At 44.1% G+C, this 22,579-nt stretch overlaps 1 protein-coding gene across 1 annotated transcript in view; it reads left to right on the top strand.

Annotated features, from left to right (window-relative positions):
- Positions 1-1,379: 1,379 nt before the first annotated feature.
- Positions 1,380-22,579, top strand: part of JPT2 (Jupiter microtubule associated homolog 2) — a 61,940-nt gene continuing 40,740 nt past the window's right edge. Inside the window, exon 1 of the mRNA XM_073636677.1 lies at positions 1,380-1,536. Within this exon, the coding sequence (XP_073492778.1) occupies positions 1,481-1,536 (56 nt within the window). The 5' untranslated portion in view covers positions 1,380-1,480. The remainder of the gene's footprint in view (positions 1,537-22,579) is intronic.

The following is a 22,579-nucleotide window of genomic DNA, read 5'->3' as shown; positions in this document are numbered from 1 at the left end:
TTCTTTTATTTTCTATTCTATTCCTTTATCTTCTATTTTATTATTTTCTTTTCTATTCACATTTATTTTATTTGAATTTTGGAATATTGTTATATTCTTTCTATCCTATTGGTTTTTTTTCTATTCTATTCTTTTCTATTATCTTATTTTCTATTCTATTCTATCTGTTCGTTTCCAATGATTTTTGTTTAGAAAAATTTTCAAGGTATACAAAGCCATCAATTGCCATTGTACAAGGTAACAGGTTACAAACCAGGGTTTAAGTCTTATGCGTTACACAAGAGTAAAGTACTATTTTGTCGATACTCCTGGCTCATCGTCATCCACATCTATTCTATCTATTCTATTCTCTTTCATTTTCTATTCTATTTGAATGTATTCAATTCAAATTTAAATTATTTTATTCATATTTTTTATTATTATTATTTTGTTTTCTATTCTATCCCTTTATTTTCTTCTCTATTTTCTTTTCTATTCACATTTATTTTATTTGAAATTTGGAAGATATATTCTTTCTATTCCATTCTATGTTTTTTTTTCTATTCTTATCTATTCTGTTCTATTCCAATTAAAATGTATTCTATTTGAAATTCGAATTTCAGAAGATGGTTATATTCTTTTTTATTTTATTCTATACTTTTCCTTTATTTTCTATTCTATTCTTATTCTTTTACGCTATTCTTTTCTTTTCTATTCCTTTATTTTCTATTTTTTTCAGAAATGTAAATCAAATGTCGTCCAAAATGTATTTTGTTATTTCAGATTAGTGTAAATTCTTTGCGACTGTAATTTGGAATCATCCGAATTTTCGATTGATGAAAAATTCATCCAGATTTTGATTTGGAATGAAACAAAACGCACGTGTGTAATTATACAGTCTATGGCCAGTTTAAAGGAGATTGTACAGTGTATGGTCAGCCTCAGATGACATCTCCCCTTCATATATAAACCATCCTGGAAGGATCAGGTGAGTGCTCCCTCTCCTCTCGTAGGTCCCCAGCAGTGCCCCCTCCCCTCCCCCCCGGGCTGTGTGATCGGAGTCACCTCTGTGACCCCAGTGCCTGTTTCTGATTTCCTCCTCTATGTGGAATGTAACAAGCAGAGAACTCACATCCTCACTTCACCATTACGTCACCACTCCCAGTTCTCACCAGGGGCAGGTACTGCACAGCCAATCAGCTCACGCCATTTCTGCATGGGCGGTGATATGCACGTTTCTGCCCCGCCTCCCGTCCTATCAGGATAGCAAGCGACCATGACTGACATTGTGTAGACATTGGGCGGCTAAGCCAGGCGATGGCAGGAGGCGGGTCTTTCAGTGGCTGGCCGGTGATTGGCGGAGAGCGCTGACAGACAGCCGTGGGGGCAAATCTAGAGGCAGCCCGCGTTGTCCTGGGCTGTTTCCCTTGTTGTGGAGCATTCGGTCGCGGCTGGTGTGGCGTACAGACGTGTGGTGACTAGTGAGGAGCTCAGCGCGGAGATGACTTCCACACACACCTACCAGAGCCTGGAGGCCGACAGCAAGCCCAGCTCCAGGTAAGAGCCCGAGGATGGAGGACCCCCGGGCTGTGTCTGTACACAACAGGGCGCAGATATGAGCGCTCAGTCTGCTGACACTTGTAGTTCACCAGGCCGGACATGTCTGCCCTCTAGTGGCTCCATCTGAGAGGGGGAGGGTTCTTAAAATGTGATTGTAAGCTCTTGGGTCCAGGGCTGGGTGATGATGGATGGCTTCTCACACATCTCCAACATTTAAAGCCCAGCTCCAGCCAGGACTGCTTCCTAGTTGTGATCAAAGATAGTTTCCATCATTGTGGTCGGTGACACCGCCGGGGAGATTTACCCTCATTCCGTGTCTTGGTGACAACAGGAACGGGCTCACTGGGACCAGAAGGCCCGCAGGCTCCAACCTTTCCTCCTAAAAATCTGTTTCTTTGTCTCCATTGGAAAGATTTCCATCATTGGAACAGGAAGTGAGAGGAAATCGCCACAACGGGGACACCGATCGCCATAGAAACCTAAGAGAGCGCCCCATCTAAAGCGTCATTAAAGGGGACCTCCGCCCTCCCCTCTGTTACGTTGTGTTAAATCCCTTTTTTTCTCCTCAATGCTTTGGGTCCCCTGAGGGCTCGTTCACACAGATGGCTGTTGGTGGTAAAATCGGGCAGTTGTGCTGCGATCTTACTGCCCCCATGCTCCAGAGCTGGACACGTTTCACAAAGCTTTGCAAAAAATAAACAGTGTTGGTTCCACCGCCGGACGCCTCCTATTCACCTGATTGGGGGGCACTGCAATCCGATGTGCTGCACCTGATTAGGGGGCGCTAGGTCGGCATGTTGAGGGTTAAAGTAGACAGTGAAGAGGCGATATGTCACCACCTGGCAGATAACCCTCTGATAAAGTGTTCTGCTGTGAATCACTTTTCAGAGGGGCAGCAATACTAGCCGCAGGTGTGACTGACCATCTTTTACCATCGCTGTGCTGCCTGTTGCGCCCGCCCCTCTCGTACCGCACTTCCCAGGGGACTTTGGGGCAATCCAGAACAGATGGATGCGTCATCCGGGGGGTGCCTGGAAGAGACCGCCGGTGATGCGGATTGCAGTAGACAACGCTGGATGGATGAGGGTGTGTAATAAGAATAACGCAGTGAGAAAAGGGTGAAGGTCCTCGCTGTGATCCACATATTACAGGACTCGGTGCACTTCCTGTCTGCAGCCTGTCACTTACTGGGAGTTTCTCTCCTATCCATTTCCATCTTGGGGGTGACTCCACTGCCTTGCAGGGTCCCATAGAGCCACCCTTACATGTGCGCTTCTTCCCGTAATGGCAGAATACATACAAACGCCTCATTTGTTGTCACGGTGACAGGAGATTGGGGAGATTAACTGGCATGTGCATGCTTGGTTTTAGCAAAGAAGGGCCAAATGTAGAGCTGGCTTAAGCAGGGATGGATGGATAGATGGATGGGGGGGAGACTACACTGTTCTATCAATAGAATGAAGAGGACCAAGTTCTGCTGATGTCAGTGGTCATGTGACCTCTGCAGTGCTCCCCAATTCATACTATGAACTAGGGGCACTGATGTGCAAAAAGTGAGTGACCATAAAGATAGACCCTGAGGATAAATTCCCCCAAAAAACAGGTTCTTTAGTGTATGTGGATACTTTGGGGAAAAAGAATAAACGGGAGCAGTTAAAGTGATATTTAAGGTTCTGTTTTCTTTAAAATAACAGGTCATGCTTTACAGCTCTGCAGTGGTTTTGCACAAAGCAACCCGCATCCTCTTCTTCTCAGGTTCACTCGCCGGCGCTCCTCTCCACCCACAGAGTGCCCCCAAAGCTTTCTCCTGAGCTGCTGCTCTGTCTGTCGATACAGACACAGAGCACACCCCTGCTCTTTCCTCATTGGCTGTGATTGACAGTAGTGGGAGCCAATGGCTCCCGCTGCTGTCTCCGCCAATGAGGTGGAAGTGGCCTGGGAGAGCTGCTGCTCTGTGCACATTGCTGGATCATGATGGGGCTCAGTTAAGTATTAGGGGGGCTGCTGAACACAGTTTTTTTTTTTTTTTTTTTTTTTTTTTTTTTTTTACTTCATGCATACAAAAAAAAAATGTCATCTTTACAGCCACTTTAATGCCCTGTACACACGACCGGTTTTGCCGTCGGAATAAACTCCGAAGGTTTCTCCGACGGAATTCCATTCAAACGGTCTTGCCTACGCGCAGTCAAACCAAAGTCCGACCGTCCAGAACGAGGTGACATACAACACGTACGACGGGACTAGAAAAGGGAAGTTCAATAGCCAGTAGCCAATAGCTTCCGTCTCGTACTTGCTTCAGAGCATGCGTCGTTTTTGGACCATCGGAACAGCATACAGACGAGCGTTTTTCCCGATAGGAATTGTTTCCGTCGGAAATATTTAGAACATGTTCCGATGAGGCATACACACAATCGGAATAGACGATGAAAAGATTCCGTCGGACTTTTTCTGTTGGACATTCTGCTCGTGTGTACGTGGCTTTAGGCTACTTTAAGGCACATTGCTGCTTAAAAACTCAGCCTTTTTAGGCATGAAGGTATTTTATTTTTACCGATCTTAATGCAGCCCATTGTTTTCAATGTGCCTGTACAAACAGACGTGTAATCATGCACGTCGTATAGATGAGTAAACAAAAGGAAATACAGAAATCTGAATTGCCGGTCAGTATTTGATGCTTGTCAACGCATACAAATGTAAAATGTTAATTTCAAGAGGTTAAAATCCCATTCTTAGGACTTTTTTTTACATGGGCTGGCGGTGGATCTGTCCTCTGATCCCCACTGAGCAGGTGGATGACGGGTCCGTGTCTGCTCAGCTTATGCAGAGTGGACAAGGACACAGCCCGCCTTCCTCTATGGGCGGTCGCCTGTCTGTTCACATCTGACTGTCATCCAATCCACCAGACTGATGAAGAATGGATACCCATCCATCTGTTTTTAGCGGATCAGATGTCCGCGGGTGTAAGCAGACACGTGTCTATTTTACATCTGCTGCTCCATAGAGGGCAATGAATGGTCCTATGATGTCCACCTTAAAAAAAAAAAACTGACAGGTGGACCTGATCTGCCCATGTAAAAGGGGTCTTGGAGGTAAAATGCATTCCATTAGTGTATGTGTATATGCACATAAGAAACGCTGGAAGTTTTGGCCAGGAATACGGGTGTTCAAATAGCGGTACCATGTCCAAGTACCCCTAGTGCCGCTATATCTGTGAGCTGACGACCATACTATCCTCCCTCTATACATTATACATTCATTAGATGTGAATAGATGAACTGGATCTTGCAATACTGAAGAGAAAAGAATGTGTGTATGTAATTGTAGGTTAGTAGGCGGCCTCAGGTCCCGTCAGCATTTTAATGGAAAGGTGTGATGACAATAGTTCAAACTTAAAGTGATTTTATTGTTTGGCTGATGATGGTAAAACTGGGTCCCGGCCCTCCTGCCTTTCTAGGGACGGTTGGTGGGTTTGATGTATGGATGTGAGCTGTGGTCGCGGCAGTCTGGTCCTGTCTCACATCGGAGATTACCGGTCTGCAGTTATACTAAGCTCGCCATGTGCTGTCATCCTCCGTCTGCAGGCGATGTGTCATTTCCAGCACAGATCTCTCTCAGACAATGATCTAGATATTGTGACATTTATATGGAGCAGCAAGGTGTGTCCCCTCCAGCCGTTTGCCAGACTATTGTCCCCAATGTAGGAGGTGCATCTGATTCCACCAGGCTTTGTTCTGCTGTGTGTGTGATGAGGAGGATCAGGCTGAGCTCCTGGTCTTTGATTACAGAATCTGGAAAGGTCCTCATGTGTGCCCGTGGTGCCATGTGTGCAGAAGGGGTCTAATTATTGTGTGCCGCTCTTCATTCATTGCGCATCTAATTGTTTTATCAGCACTGCAAGACCACGCCTAGGCTCAGCATCCTTTATGATGAAAGAGCGATGATACATGGCTAATTTCAATGGCACGCTACATTGTAGTTTAACCTCTTCCTGGCAGATACTTAATTTGCAAGATAGTTAAACGAATGTGCTCCAAGCAAAGCCACTTCCAACAAGTGGTTAAATAGCTTGGTTGCATCAGATGAAATTCCCTGATGTAGTCTGGCTTTTTTGCTGCGTTTGTAAGAAAATTGTATCATGCAGTTGTTAATGAAATTGGACAGCGTACTGATAAGATCGCACCGTATAAACGTAAAATGATGCATTGTAGTCTTAAAAATGTTCCCAGAATCCTCCACTCCACATGTTTGCAGTGAGTCTGCGAGGTCTGAACATGTGGCGTGTTCTGCAAATGAATTTTTGCTGAAGGCCAGCAGTGAGCTGGGAGATGTCAGATCGTGAACTGCCCGCAGACATACAAAGCCGATCGTTTTCCTCTGGAATGACGTGACAGTGATTTGCATTGTGTGCAGGCTGGTAAGGCCCAGCTTAGTAATTATTTGGAGGTTTCGTTCCCTGAGCTGCTGTGGTTGAAATGTGGCCTGACGCACATGAAAGGGTCGCAATTTGCTGCAATGTGTTTATCCTCCGTCATAGTAATCAGCCCGTCTATTTATACATGGACATGACTCTTTTCAGATCTAGTCACTACTGGAGACATCCGCTTTTCATTTCTAAACTGTAATTCTGTCTTCGGCATTCTAGAACTTCCACGTTCCAACTGCATTTTTGTAACCTTCCTGGAAGACACTGTTAGGGATAGGATTGTATTCTTCCTATATAACTGATAGTAGCTAGTCCCATTGATCCAGACTAATTCTGTAATGTTGTAGGCGTCTTAAGGGTTGTTCACACGTGCTGTGCTTTTCCCCTCTGAAAGGCGATCTGCGGTGGATTGCTTTTCAGAGGACAGTTAATAGGCAGCTCAGAGGTGACTTAAAGTAGAACTTCAGTCATATATATATTTTTTTTTTCAACTTTCCATCTATTAAATCTTCTGCCCTTGTTTTAACTTTGGATAGTAAAACATTTTTTTTTTTCTGCCAGTAAATTATATGGCCCACTTCCACTTGTCTAACTGGACAAGAAGTTTCTTTCTTTTTCTTTCTTTTTCTTTCTTTTTCTTTCTTTTTCTTTCTTTTTCTTTCTTTTTCTTTCTTTTTCTTTCTTTTTCTTTCTTTTTCTTTCTTTTTCTTTCTTTTTCTTTCTTTTTCTTTTCTTTCTTTTCTTTTTCTTTCTTTTTCTTTCTTTCTTCCTTCCATTTATGCAGCGCTTTACATATACATTGTACATTCACATCAGTCCCTACCCTCAAGGAGCTTACAATCTAAGGTCCCTAACTCACATTCATACATACTAGGCACAATTTAGACAGGATCCAATTAACCTGCCAGCATGTGTTTGGAGTGTGGGAGGAAACTGGAGAACACAGGCACAGGGAGAACATGCAAACTCCAGGCAGGTAGTGTTGTGGTTGGGATTCGAACCAGTGTGACCCTTCTTACTGCTAGGCGAAAGTGCTATCCACTACACCACTGTCTTATGGTGCTGAGGTTTCTGGCCTAGTGGGCACATGCCCAAGTTTCGGTTATGGATAGTGACGCCTTACAGCCTGATGCCATCTGCTCTGACCGAAGGACAACACAAGTGCATAACAGCTAAGACTGCACTACTGTAGTAGATTCAGGTGCCCATTCCTGACTGGTTGTGTTTAAAGTGGGAGCAAACTCCCATGCATGAATTTTACCTATAGGTAAGCCTATAATAAGGCTTACCTATAGGTAGTGTAATTATCTCCTAAATTTGCACCGTTTTGGAGATATTTACTGTACATGCAGCCGGTGACGTCACTGGCGCATGCGCTCCGAAGGAATGGCATACCTGTGCTGGTCTTTCAGAGTCCTGTGCCATAAACGGTGCCTCCTGCTCACATGCGCGGGAGTGACGTCATTGCGTTTCCGGACACTCACATCCAGAGTCCGCTAGGCGCGAACCCAGAAGGAAGACCGGGTGACTATGGAAGCGCCTTCAGCTGTGACAGTGCATCCTAGCACATTATAACATTGCCTTGCAGGTTGCCAAAAAACAAACAGCAGTTTACCCCCAATTTTAGGGGAAAAAAGAAAAGTGCCAAAGAAATGCTGTGTCGTCCCCCCCCCATGCATTGTCTTGGAATTATTTTTTTATTATTCTTAGACAACCAAACAAAAGCCAAAATAACGCCAATCCATACCAATTGGTTGTTCTGTTTTATACAGTCTGTAGTCTTTTTTTTTTTTTTTTTTTTTTTTTGAGATCTATTAGCTGTATGTGTCTTGTACAGTTGGAGGCCATCCATGTGTATAACCATCACTCAATACCACCAGAATAAATAGGATCAGGCTTCATTCATCCAATGACTTTAGTATGTTAAGTGATGTTTTCCCTGGGCTGGTGAAATGAGCTGTAAAATGTGAACTTCGTGAAAAAACTGTTGGCAGAATCTACATGTGTATGATATGTTACATCTGGAAGACAGTTGAAATCTAATGTTTATGGTGAGTTAAGCCAGCCATAGATGGATCGAAATTTGGCTGGTTCAGAAGAGACCAGCCAAATGTAGATCGCTGTATGGGCAGGGTGGTTGCACAGAAGTCGATCTACCGACCGACCGACTTCTGTACAGCTGCCCTGTCAAATTTTTGCCGCTTGAGCAGCCAGCGGTGCTGATCAGTGTACTCTGACAAGGAAGTCTCCCGACTGTTAGTATACAAAGGGAGGATTCCCTCATCCACCTCAAATGTTTTTGTTTTTTTACTGTTTGGGCTGCTTTATTGTAAATATAAAACCCACACCATCATATATACATGATATCCTTCTTTGAAAAGATTGTGCGGTTAATTAAGGAGACATGGCAACCCAAGGTCAGCGATGACAGCCCATGTACTTAACTTAAAGTGGAACTACACTGCATCTAAGCACCACAAGCTAAAATCGCTATCTGGTTAATTTTAAAATTTGATGCAATCTCCCCCATCCAGCCAAGTCTCCATGCTTTATTTTACTGAGAAATCACTTTGAAAAACGCGCCCCCCCTCCCCCCCAGCTTTTCTGGCTGTGGCCATCTTGAGTAAGGGAAGTTGGTTCATGTAGCATTTGCTTCCTGGAATCCAGCTGCCTTTAGTTCAGGTGTTTCATTAGATTCAGCGACCCGTCAGATTTTGTAACGGAAGTGACGTTCTGTCCCCGCCATCTTGCTACACCCTGCACTTGTCCACAGTAAGGATACAGTGAGAAGGCGGAAAGTGGACATCGTGTTACACCCACCGGAGTCTTGCATTTTACACTTATTTTAACAGTAAACGGACTTTATATAGTGAAATTCAGTATTTTGACATCCGTCTGAATGTTTTGATGTTAAATTTTCAAAGCAGCTGTGTTCTGTCAGATTAGCAAGCCTGTGAGATCTGCAGGCTTGCGGCTACTTTTAAAATTTAACATCCAAATTTTCAGACAGATTGAAAAATCCTGCATTTCACTATATAAGCTCCGTATGCTGTTAAAAATAAGTGTGAAATGCAAGACTCCGATGGGTGTAACAAGATGTCCGCTTGCCGCCTTCTCACTGTATCCTTACTGTGGACGAGTGCTGAGTGTAGCAAGATGGTGGTGACGGAGGGTCCCTTCCGTTACAAAATCTGATGGGTCGCCTAATCTGACAAAACACAGGCATGAGGGTGTGCTTGGCTGAGAACCCCCCCCAAAGACTTCTGGGATGTGTGATGACATTTTCCTAGGCCAGAAACCAGGAAGTAACTGAAGAAATGTGAACATAGGAAGGTGTATTATATTTACTTATCTATTTGCTAATGCTAGCAGCAGAACGATTTAAAATGGTCAATGTTGATTGAGAGAGTGAAATTTTGCTTTAATACCCGTTTCCTTCAGAAAAGTAGTGAGTAGGTGTTTGAATTTTTAGTTCAGACACAACAGTACACACTCATAGTGACCTCCTTGCTCTTATGTACAATATATTGTATAGCAGCAATATGTAGGACCCTTGTCCATTACCGTATGGCTTTTCCTATGGACAGTTTAGTGAACAATGGACTTCTCAGGGAGACTGTAGAGCTTCTCTATATATCAAGCTGTCAACTTTGTTTGCATTCTAGAAGTATAGACACTAGTCTTTAGTAACATTATTTACACAGTGTCATGTGTCTTATTTCCCTGGCACACTTTGTCAGGGCCCACACAGCATGGGAGATGCACTCAAGGCCTTGTTAACCTGTCTAGTCATAGAGTGATTTCTGTAAATTGAACTACAGAATCTAGAGTAGTTATCTAGTTGTTTATCACTAGGGTTGCACCGATACTAGTATTGGTATTGGTGCCGATACCAAGTATTTGCACAAGTATTGGTACTCGTGCAAATGCACCGATACTTTCAGGCTCGGCTCTTTGAGATGTCAGTGGGGTCTCTCCAGTGTTAAAGAAGTCTGTTAATTGGAGCTGTCACAAAAAAAAAACAAAAAAACAAGCAGCAATGTTTATTACCAACATTGCTCAACCCTGAAACACTAAAATTAAAAAACTTTGTTTCTTTTTGTATGTTTCTTCATCTACAGATCAAAGGGATGAACAAATGTTCCTCTGTTTAACCCCTTCATATCCCTTAACTCCCTATTCTCCATTTAATTATTTTCCTGTTTTTTTTTTGTTTTTTTTTTCCAAGTCTTTTTTTTCTTTAAACGATGAACAATTAACTTTTTTTTTTTTTTTTTTTTTTTTTTTTTTTTTTTGCTTTGTTAGTGAATATTTTTACACATATATATTAACACATTTACACATTTTACATTAAAAAAATCCATGTATTTCATTTGTAAATAACTTCAATGCTTTGTACCATTGCTGACAGCTGACATTAAAACAAAACAGTTGCGGTAGGTATCGGTAATTTTTATCGTCGAGTACTAAAAAAAAAGTATCGGTACTTGTACTCATTGTGAAAAAAAAAAAAAAGGTATTGGTGCGTCCCTATTTATCACAATTATTATACAGGATTTATATAGCGCCAACAGTTTGGCGCAGCGCTTTACAACATGAGGGCAGACAGTACACTTACAATACAAATCAATACAGGAGTGATCAGAGGGCCTTGCTTATTAGAGCTTACAATGTAGAATGGGGAAAAGTCTCTAAAAGGTGCTCATAGACAGCAGATGAAAGTCAGAGTGAAAGTTTTTTGTCATTTTGGTTCCAGATGCCAAAAAATGCTTTTAAAGCCAAATTGGTTGGGATCTTTTTTTTTTTTTTTTTTTTTTTTTTTTTGATTGTTTTTGTGAATGTTTAATGATGTTGTGGAGTGACCTGTACATGTGTGATTTATTCAGGGAGGGGATGGTCAGAACTAGGAGGTGTAATGGGGGAGATCTCAGGGCTCGGGCTGGACAGTGGAAGACTCAAAGCGTTTGTAAACCGGCGTTTTTTTTTTTTTTTGTTTTTGTTTTTGTTTTCCGGACCTGCAAGGTAAAGGCATAATTTGCTAGTATGCATCACATACTAGCACATTATGTGAAACTTACCTGTAAATGAAGCCTTCTAGCGCTGCGATGTAATCGCTGGAGGCAGCGTCCATCTTTACCCATCTTCCATCTGGATTTGCGGACTCTGGCTGTGTGACTGGCCAGAGCCGCAATGTCACTCCCACGCTTCACGGCACCTGAAGCAACGGCACAGCGCACGTGTAGGAGATATTTACAGTGCCTATAGGTAAACCTTATTATAAGCTTACATATAGGTACAAATTATGCCTTTGAGTTTACATCCACTTTAAGCCAGGGGGGTTATTTTGCCTATCAATGTGCAGACTTAAAGTGGTAGTGAACTTTCTTCTACTTTTACCTACAGGTAAGCTTATAATGAAGAGTAGCTGTAGATTAAAATGAATAATCTCCTACACGTACACCATTTAGGAGATATTCCAGTGAGTAACTACTGGGTGACGTCACCGGCGCATGCGCTCTGAAGGAACGGTACGCCCATGACCTACCATGTCTTGTACTGCATTTTGTACAAGACATGGTAGGTCCTTCAGTGTGTGCCGCAACAGAGACTCCCGCACACATGCGAGGGAGTGACATCATCACAAGCATGGCCATTCAAGCGGCCGCAGCCCACGAACACAGAAGAATTCCAAGTGAAGATGGAAGCCCTTTCAGCTGGGAAAGCGTGCCGGTGGAGGGCTTTGTTGTAAGGTAAATCTCTCATAATGTGTGATGCATACTAGCACGTTATGACCTGACCATGCAGGAGAACTGGCCTTTTTTCAAAATTTTCTGCATTTATTACCGCTTTAACCAGACCCTCCACCAATGCTGTATCTGGGCCGGGCCTAGGGCAGCACTTTGCAGGAGGGCAGCACGAAAAGAGTCCCCGGTGGCTTGCGCTACACTGTTATGCCCCGTTACACACGGTCGGATTTTCCAATGGAAAATGTCCGATCGGAGCGTGTTGTCGGAAATTCCGACCGTGTGTGGGCTCCATCGGACATTTTCCATCGGATTTTCTGACACACAAAGTTGGAGAGCAGGAGATAAAATTTTCCGACAACAAAATCCGTTGTTGGAAATTCCGATCGTGTGTACACAAATCCGACGGACAAAGTGCCACGCATGCTCAGAATAAATAAAGAGATGAAAGCTATTGGCCACTGCCCCATTTATAGTCCCGACGTACGTGTTTTACGTCACCGCGTTCAGAATGATCAGATTTTCTGACAACTTTGTGTGACCGTGTGTATGCAAGACAAGTTTGAGCCAACATCCGTCGGAAAAAATCCTAGGATTTTGTTGTCGGAATGTCCGAACAAAGTCCGACCATGTGTACGCCCTATAAGTGTAGCGCCAGTCTTATGGGGCGGACTGGGCTGAGAGGCAAATTTAGTGTAGCGCCTGCATAAAGCGGCCGCACTGCTTCCGGTATTTGGGCGGCCGGCATTCCACAACTGGGGGGAGCAGCGCTTTTAATTTTGACTGTCTTATCATCCTGGCCCACAAACCTTCCCCACTGTGCTATGTTTTCTGCTGCACCATTGGCATTGTTATATCTTCTTAGTCCTCTCTATAAAATTATCAGAAGTTTATGCTTAAAGCAGAACTATAGGCAACACTTTTTTTTTTTTTTTTTTTTTTTTTCATAGATTGAATAGAATAAGGGAGGGTTATAGCCCCTTTCAGTTTAATTTTTTTTATCATCCCTGTCTCATTGCAGAGATTTCCCTTCACTTCCTGTCCCCCCCCCCCCCCCCCCCCCCCCAAAAAAAAAAAGTGAAAGGAAATCTATGCGAATTAAGGAAATCCATTGCTCCCCCCCCCCCCACCCCCCCCCCACCCCCCCCCCCAGGACCTCAGAACTAGTGTCCCCACTAGAAAATTTCAGGGCGGGTCTTAACCAGCAAGGGGGTGTGGCCTTGACAGGAAAGGGTGGGTCATATTTAATATAGGGGGTGCACAAGTTTAGTCAGGCCTAGGGGCAGCACAAAACCTAAATACACTACTGCCCCCACCCTTGTCTAAAGTAGACCTAAATTGATCTTCTCAGTTAAATCAAAGCGTGTTTTTGCTGTACTAAGTACTAGTAGTACTGTTATGCCATCATCAAATAAAGCAAAAAGTTTAGAACTGAACTTTGATATAGGGAACATTTAGAAATGTTAATTGTGCCTAAGCAGTGCCCTGAAAACTTTGTCTTGAATTCATCCTGAAAATAGCAGTGCACTTCAATCTGTGTGGGTGTGCCTAGGCATTCCTATGTCCATAGAGCCTCATAGCCGCATAACTGCAGTGTGAGATCCAAGGCACTGCTGCCTCCGACTGCTAGTCTCTGGAGACTTGGAATGCGATTTGGTGATGTCACTACTGTGCTGCTCACTGTTCTCCTTGCTATTGGTTCTGACATGAGGAAGCAAAGCCCTGCCTTTACCACAATGGCTGCCTCCACACAGCAACAAAGTGCAGTACAAGACATGGTAGGTCAGTCATGAAGAAAGATAGGCTTTATAAAGACCTCAGGCCATACTTGTGACTAGGGACGCTGTCTCAGAATTTTCTTTTCTTTTTTTTTCTTTTTTTTTCTTTTTTTTTTTTGTCAACTTTATTTGAAAGTGCACAAAGTGACCCTTCATTCATGTCATTGCACAGCAGCGTAGTGTGTTGCCTTCCTGTGGGCTGTAATAAATTGCAGCTTGTCTACATTTTATCACCACTCGCTGCACCACACCTCTGGGCTGCATTGCAGTGTGAATGTTGCACATTCATTTTCTATGTGCCCTAGCAGTGACCTGGCATTCTTCCAGTGTGGAAAGTCGCCAGTCACTGCACTGTGTAAATGAGATTTTACTCTCTGCCAGCCCTTGTTTGGCAGAGCTTCTAGAGTTCATTTCCTCTTTAAGCTCATTATATTTTGTTGTATATTATCAGGCACTGGTGTGAGCTCCTATCCATTACTGTGTCAGTCTCCTACGTTCTAATAATAGAGAAAACATGCTCTTCTATGGGGCCTCAGAATCCTGCATCCCTTCCAATACATAAACCTGATTCTTCCACCAGGATTAGTAAAGATTGGTCCTATACCGATGAGAAGGACTGGGTATTTTATCTGGCCGGGCTGCTTTTACAGTCAGTTCATATTTTAATAAGGAAAGAATTGTCAGTTGCATGACATTTATCCACATACATGGAATAGAAGATAGGTGGGAGCAGAGATCAGTTACCGTTGGCACTGTTCTCTTTGAACATTGCAGTGTAAACACACCTTTGTTCCGTGTGTCATCACCCTCGTAAAAATATACAATTTTTGCTTGAAGTATATGAAAACCCAATCGCTAAAATCTCATTAATAGCTTTAACATGGCAAGCTAAATTTGAAAGTAATATTTGCTATTGGTAAACCTCTAGCTTTCATTAAAATAATACCTGGGGATCCTTCCATAAGAGGCCATGTTTGAGGCACTTCCTGTTATAGGGGGACAATACTTTGTCCCCGTCTCCCATTTGTGCTCCTGCATTGTCACACAGGCTTCCAGTGTGGGCGTTGTCTACTTTTTCACCACCAGGAGACCTGCACATAGAAATGCAATGGAGGACTCACTGGAAACATGTACAAAGTGGCTTTATCAGCAGCACTGAAGGATGAAAAGGTGAAATCAATTAAATAAATTTAAAAAAAGGCACGTGCTTCAGCAAACGAAATTTCATTCAATTAACATTTTACTTGTACTTTAAAAAGTCTCACTTTTGCCTATTTAAAGGCAGGGTCTTTTTAAAGTTCACACATTAATCCTCCAATCTACAAATACTTTCCTTCCCTGTGCTCCCACAGTATTTTGTTCACCCACTGTCCTGTCATAACCCTAGATAAGCTCCACATTGAATGACATTGGAGCTTACAGAGGGTTGATGACACCCGTCCTCTTCCCCCACCATCACATGACAGTATTTTGCCATAGTGATTGACCATTGAGCGCTTTGTGTTTTTGTGACCTCTTCAACTGCAATGCTAGTAGTAAAATCTCACATACACAAACTTCTGAAGTAAAAAAAGTTAAAGTAACATTAAAGGTTCATTACTATCTATCTAATCTATAATTTTTTTTCTGTTCTACTTGCCTGCTCTGTGTAATGGTATTGCATAGAGCAGCCCCAATCTTTTTCTGGCTCCTCTTTTTTGGCAAGTGCCACTATAGGAAGCTGCTTCCTATAGGGCACTAGTGTGGGCTCGATTCGAGGCTGCCTTGTCTGCGTCCATTGACACACAGGATGGTTCAGTCCCACCCTGCGCTCCCTTGTCACATCTGTGCAGTGAGGGACAGAGCTGGGAGAGCCACTGCTCTCATGCACAGTGCTGGATCAGGCTCAAGTAAGTATAAGGGAGCTGAGCACAGAATGTTTTTTAACCTAATGCATACAATGCTTTAAGGTAAAAAAACAAAACAAAATGCTTTAAAACCACTTTAACACTGAAATCCAGGGATGGCTTTTTTTTGCATGTTTACTTAGTCAAGCTTGGACCAATGTAAGTATGCATATGCCATACCTCTATGGGATTCCCATGGAAGCTGGAAACCACTGTAGTAGTCACCTCTACTACAGTGATAGCCACGATGTTCCAGTCCCATGCCGTGTGGCTGCCATGCTGCGTAGCGAACACAGGGGGTCATGCGTTCGGCACAGATGCCATTTACAGAACGCTTTGCATTTTTCTCAATGAATACCGGGTGTTCTCTGAATGGATACATTTGAGAAGTCGGGTTGCGACATCAGTCTTTGGATTGAACATTGGCCAGTAACTATTGTCCACATTCTTTTCCAAATTGACCAGCCATAGACACTGGCTGTGTTCACTCCACCATCCTCCTCCACTAATATACAGTTGTATGCAAAAGTTTAGGAACCCCTGACAATTTCCATGATTGTCATTTATAAATATTTTATTTAGGTGTTTTGTATCAGCAATTTAATTTTGAACTATCAAATAACTAAGGGACACCGTAATATTTCAGTGGTGAAATGAGGTTTATTGGATTAAAAGAAAATGTGCAATATGCATCAAAACTAAATTAGACAGGTGCATAAATTTGGGCACCCCAACAGAAAAATCACATCAATATTTAGTAGAGCCTCCTTTAGCAGAAATAGCCTCTAGACGCTTCCAATAGCCTGTAATGAGCGTCTGGATTCTGGTTGAATGTATTTTGGACCATTCCTCCTTACAAAACATCTCCAGTTCAGTTAGGGTTGATGGGTGCCAAGCATGGACAGCCGTTTCAAATCACCCCATAGATGTTCAGTGATATTCAGGTCTGGGGACTGGGATGGCCATTCCAGAACATTGTACTTGTTCCTCTGCATAAATGCCCGAGTAGATTTTGAGCCGTGTTTTGGGTCGTTGTCTTGTTGAAATATCCAGCCCCGGCGTAACTTCAACTTTGTGACGGATTCCTCAACATTATTCTCAAGAATCTGCTGATATTGAGTGGAATCCATGCGACCCTCAGATTTAAACAGATTCCCAGTACCGGCACTGGCCACACAGCCACACAGCATGATGGAACCTCCACCAAATTTTACTGTGGGTAGCATGTGTTTTTCTTGGAATGCTGTGTTGTTTTGCCGCCATGCATAACGCCCCTTATTCTGACCAAATAACTTGATCTTTGTTTCATCAGTCCACAGCACCTTATTCCAAAATGAAGATGGCTTGTCCAAGTATGCGTTTGCATACCTCAAGTGACTCGGTTTGTGGCGTGTGTGCAGAAAAGGCTTCTTTCGCATCACTCTCCCATACGGCTTCTCCCTGTACAAAGTGCGCTGAATTGTTGAAGGATTCAAAGTGACACCATCTGCAGCAAGTTGATGTTGTAGGTCTTTGGAGGTGGTCTGTGGGCTGTTTTTGACCGTTCTCACCATCCTTCGCCTCTCCAATATTTTGTGTCCTGCCACTTCTGGCCTTAAGAAGAACTGTGCCTGTGGTCTTCTATTTCCTCACTATGTTCCTCACAGTGGACACTGACAGCTTATATCTCTGCGATAACTTTTTGCAGCCTTCCCCTAAACCATAATGTAGAACAATCTTTGTTTTCAGGTCATTTGAGAGTTGTTTTGAGGCCCCATGTTGCCACTCTTCAGAGGAGAGTCAAAGAGAACAACAACTTGCAATTGGCAACCTTAAAGAGGAGTTTCACCCAGGGGGAAAAAAAAATTAAAAGTCAGCAGCTACAAATACTGCAGCTGCTGACTTTTAATTGGACACTTACCTGTCCCAGTTCCAGCGACGCGGGGGATCGAAGCCCCGCTCGCCCACTCCCCCCACCCCCACCCCTTCGCTCGTCGGCATTTCAACTGTGGGCGCCGGGCTGTGACTTCATAGCCTGGCACCCACTGCGCATGCGCGAGCGGCGCCGCGCGCCGTGATTGGCCGCTCAGTCACCTGGGACTTGTAATTAGTCCCAGATGATTGACAGGAGGGAGGGAGCAGAGCCGAGCCCTTCCTGTGCCGAGGGGGAAGTGATGTCACCAGCCCAGGCAAAGGAAGAGGCAGACTACGAGGGACCACCTAGCAACAGGCATTTAGAGGTAAGTAAAAAAAAAAAAAAAAAAATCCAAATTTTTTTTGTTTTTTTTAGAATTTTTCAGGTATTTTTGTTTTTTTGGGTGGAACCCCACTTTAAATACCTTTTTCTCATGATTGGATGCACCTGTCTATGAAGTTCAAGGCTTAATGAGCTCACCAAACCAATTGTGTGTTCCAATTAATCAGTGCTAGTTACAGGTATTCAAATCAACAAAATGACAAGGGTGTCCATATTTATGTACCTGTCTAATTTTGTTTTGATGCATGTTGCACATTTTCTGTTAATCCAATAAACCTCATTTCACTACTGAAGTATTACTGTGTCCTTCAGTTATTTGATAGATCAAAATTAAATTGCTGATCCAAACACCCAAATATTTATAAATGACCATCATGGAAATTGTCAGGGGTTCCTAAACTTTTGCATACAACTGTATACATGACTTGTATTTAGCTATCCTCCATTTGCCTTTATCCATGTCATGTCTAGTCTACAATCAGGCCAGCCCTTTCACACCGGGCCGCCCATAGTGTCGGCGGTAAAACGCCGCTATTTATAGCGGCGTTTTACCGTCGGATTAGCGGCGCATTTACCCCCGCTAGCGGCCGAGAAATGGTTAAAACTGCCCGCAATTGCGGCGTTTTGCCGGCGGTATCCCAGCGCTGCCCCATTGATTTCAATGGGGAGCAGCGGTGGAGGAGCGGTAAACACACCGCTCCTTCACCGCGCCAAAGAAGCTGCTGGCAGGACTTTTTTTCCCGTTATGCCAGCGCAGCGCTCTGGTGTGAAAGCCCTCGGGCTTTCACACTGGAGAAAAATGCTGCAACTGTTTGAGGGCGGATTGCAGGCGCCTGCAAAATGCCCTCGGTGTGAAAGGGGTCTTACTTGGGGGTGGGGAGGGAGCTGGGAGCTCTGGCATGGAGAACTAAATGCCAGAATAACCAAAATGTTTATGAAGGTTGGGAAAATTTTCACCTGTCGGCATCCATTCATGGACTTTCAGATCTGGGTGATCTGACTGACCAGATATCGCCACCTAAACGGAGAGCAGTAAAAGCCAGCTTCAATTATATCCATATAAAGTATGTCATTACAGTAAGTTCTGCCTCATCCAGAATACATCTTAATACCTAGAGAATTCCCATTAGGAGCCCCTGGCTGGTAGCACTTAGGGGCCTTTGTGGTTTTCTCCTGGTAGACAGATCTCAGGTCCTTTAAGGTCACTCGTGTGTGGCGATGTATTTTTGGTGTTCTGGTTAATTACAGTCATGCTGTCAGCAGCTTGTAAGTGGAGCTTATGTCTTCTTGAGGAGCTGCCTCCTGACAGAACAATGGCTGGGAAGTGCTACCGTCTTGTGTGTAATGGATTTCACGCTGTGGGAGATTCCAGAATCAGCTTCACCTCTCTGCAGGGGAACATTTGGGTGTGACCAGTAATTAGCTGGAGTCTAACAAAAAGGGTACTGTTCTCCAGTGTTTCTTCTATGGCTTGGGCTACAGCAACCTGCTTAGGAGAAGAGTAAACAATGTATTTCCTGTATTTATATAGTGCCTACATATTGGTCTATCACAGATTACATAGACCTATACAGATCTATTCAGTCTCTGCCTCTTCAAAATCTTAAAGTGATTTGAAAAGTCTCTCGATATTTTTATAGAAAAAAAAAGGTTATACTTACCTGCCCTGTGCAGTGGTTTTGTACAGAGAAGCCCAGATCCTCCTCTTCTCGGGTTCCCCGCTGGCACTCCTGGCCCCTCCCTCCCGTAGAGAGTGCCCCCACAGCAACCACATTTTAGCTGCTCCAGGTGATCCGACCAGGCTGCAAACGGTAAATCATATCAAATGGGGTGCACGCCCTGCAGAAACCTACGTGAAGACAAAAAATGAACGGCTGCACACCCAATTCGATGCAGTACATTTTATTTCAGGAGATCATAAAAAAAAAAAAAAAAATACGTGGTCATATGGCAAATAGTAGCTTGCTATGGGGGCGCCTGAGTGTGTGTCCATTCAGACATGGAGCTGCGGTTTGGGTCCGCCCCCTCTTTCTTCATAGGCTAACTGACAGCAGTGATAGCAGTGGGAGCCAATGGCACCGCTGCTGTGTCTCAGCCAAATCGGGAGGGAGAGTCCTGGACGGCCAAGGCACTCGTGCAACATCGATGGATCAAGATGGGGCTCATGCAAGTATGAGGGGGGGCTGCTGCACACAGATGTGTTGTGTGTTTTTTTTTTTTTATCTTAATATAGATTGCATTAAGATTAAAAAAAACCTTCTGCCTTTACAACCACTTTAAACCTGGCCATACATGGATCAAAATTTGGCCGGTTCAGAAAGGACAGGCTGAATTGCGATCCATGTATTGGGCCAACTGGCTTTACACAAGTTGATCAATTGACTTGTGCGCAACCAGCCTTTCTCATGTTTTTTCCCGAATGATCAGTGTCTCTGCCTATAGCCAGCAACACTGATCATTGTATTCTGCTGGCAGAATACGATGGCCCAGCGGGAAGGATTCTCCCATTTACATAGAACATGTGGATGGGGAAATTGGATTCCCCCCCCCCCCCCCCTTTTTTTTCTTTTTTTCTTAGGAACGAAAAATTAAAAAAATAAATCGTGTATGGGCCCGCCTTTCAGTTTAGTGCAACCTTTTTACCCCTGAGGAACCCTTGAAATAATTTTTGTGTCTCCTGCTAAAATCAATTTATTGGGGGTCAGTGGGAAAAGGTGCTCCAGACATCTTCAAATGGGAGGTCGAAGAACCCTGGTTTAATGTGGGTTGTAGGTTTCTACCAATCATATGACCAAATGCATTAGGGCCAGTGTGATGAGGTACCAGTTACCAGTATTGTGGAAGAAAATTGGAATACATAGCAAAGGTATGTTCTAACTGACTGTCTGTGGTACAACTTTCTTATACGACGAAAAACAATTCACAGTAGTCGCCCTTCATTGCTGACAATTTGATCTCTTTAGTTGATTAAACACAGTTGCCACTACATGGAGCTGAGCCCTTCAGAGCTTCTCAACATTGAAAGTAGAACTATAGACAACTTATTTTTTTATTTATTTTTTTCATTTTGGAGGGTTATAACCCCTGTCTATTTTTTGCCATCTGTGACCCATTGGGGAGATTTCCCTTTACTTCATGTCCCATGTTTTTTTTTTTTTTTTTTAAACCCACACTTCTATTGTAAGTGTCCGAGAGCAGTACCTGGGGATAGTGGGATTATTCAGACTACAGTCTGCTACCTTTGGTCATTCTTAAGGTGCCTGCTAATTGGGTGTTAATGTTTTAGGTTCTTTTGAAGCCTGCCTGGCTCTTTTTGTTCTCAAGAATTGCTGTAATTTTATACTCCTGAAAGCTCAAAAGTATGAAAACTTTGTTACAGATGTCCTGGCCTCTCTTCTCTACAACACCCAAGCATGCTTGGACTATATGATGTTTTGCGTACATCAGTAAATATAGGGTTATGATTTGCCACTTATTGAGTGAATACACATTATCTCAGAGTGTATGTCAGGAAGAAATCACAAGTGTATTGTTTTCAGTACATCTCATTGGGATAAGCCGGGTACACACTAGCAGTTTATTTTCGTTTAACCCAGCAGGCTGAACGAAAGAAAACTATAAAGCTTGGGAGGAGCCACTTTACTAACAATCCAATGTTAGTACAGCAATCTCCCGTGCTGAGCTACTTATTTTGACAGGTGGATAGCCCCTCACCAGAACACACTGGGCATTGGCGCTGAGTGCTGATTGGATGCCGATCAGCAGACTTTCTTTTTTTTTTTTTTTGTCATGCCCCTTCAACAGAAGCTGGACTAGCTGCTGTACACAAGGGCCAAATGTTGGCCGGTTTCTATTGAACTGGCCGATGCCGCCTGATATTAGTGGAATGTAATGCAACACAAAGCGGCCAAGCACTCATCCGCTCAATAGATGTCATCATCGGTTTTTGAAGGGAACAAGGAACTTGCTTGGGATTTTGGGATTCTCCCTTTGGGTGCCTATATGTATGAAACCTAAAGAAAAATTGCACAAAAAGCAGTAAGTGAACCTTAACCACTTCAATAGCGGGCACTAGGGTTGTCCCGATACCGATACTAGTATTGGTATCGGCACCGATACCGAGCATTTGCCCAAGTACTTGTACTCGGGCAAATGCTCCCGATGCTTCACCCGATACCTTGACTGTCAGCGGTGATCGGCGCGTGGGGGAGTTACAAGCTTCTCCCCCCGCGGCTTTCAGCTGCTTTAGTGACATACAGCGGTGATCGGTGCTTGTAACTCCCCCACACACGATCACCGCTGACTGTCACCTCATCCCCCTTAGTCCCCCTCCGTTCCTCTGTCCCCCTCCGCTGTCCTGCTCCGTTGCTCTGTCCCCCTCCGTTCCTCTGTCCCCCTCCGTTCCTCTGTCCCCCTCCGTTCCTCTGTCCCCCTCCGTTCCTCTGTCCCCCTCCGTTCCTCTGTCCCCCTCCGTTCCTCTGTCCCCCTCCGTTCCTCTGTCCCCCTCCGTTCCTCTGTCCCCCTCCGTTCCTCTGTCCCCCTCCGTTCCTCTGTCCCCCTCCGTTCCTCTGTCCCCCTCCGTTCCTCTGTCCCCCTCCGCTGTCCTGCTCCGTTGCTTTGTCCCCCTCCGTTCCTCTGTCCCCCTCCGCTGTCCTCCTTCTTTGCTCTGTCCCCCTCCGTTCCTCTGTCCCCCTCCGCTGTCCTGCTCCGTTGCTCTGTCCCCCTCCGTTCCTCTGACCCCCTCTGCTGTCCTCCTTCTTTGCTCTGTCCCCATCCGTTCCAGCTTTCCGCTGTCCCCCTCTCTCTTCCTCTGTCCCATCCGTTCTGCTGTCTCTCCGCTGTGTGAATGGACAGAGTCAGCTGACTCTGTCTATTCACATAACTGAAACATTGTAATCTGTGATTATGATGTCTCGGTTTATGAATGGAGAGGAGCCGCTGTCTTCTCTCCATTCATTCTCAGTGCAGCTGAG

This window comes from Aquarana catesbeiana, linkage group LG06 (genome assembly GCF_042186555.1).
Source record: "Aquarana catesbeiana isolate 2022-GZ linkage group LG06, ASM4218655v1, whole genome shotgun sequence".
Lineage (NCBI taxonomy): Eukaryota > Metazoa > Chordata > Amphibia > Anura > Ranidae > Aquarana > Aquarana catesbeiana.
The sequence above is the reverse complement of the archived record's forward strand: the minus strand, read 5'-3'. Positions and strand labels throughout refer to the sequence as shown.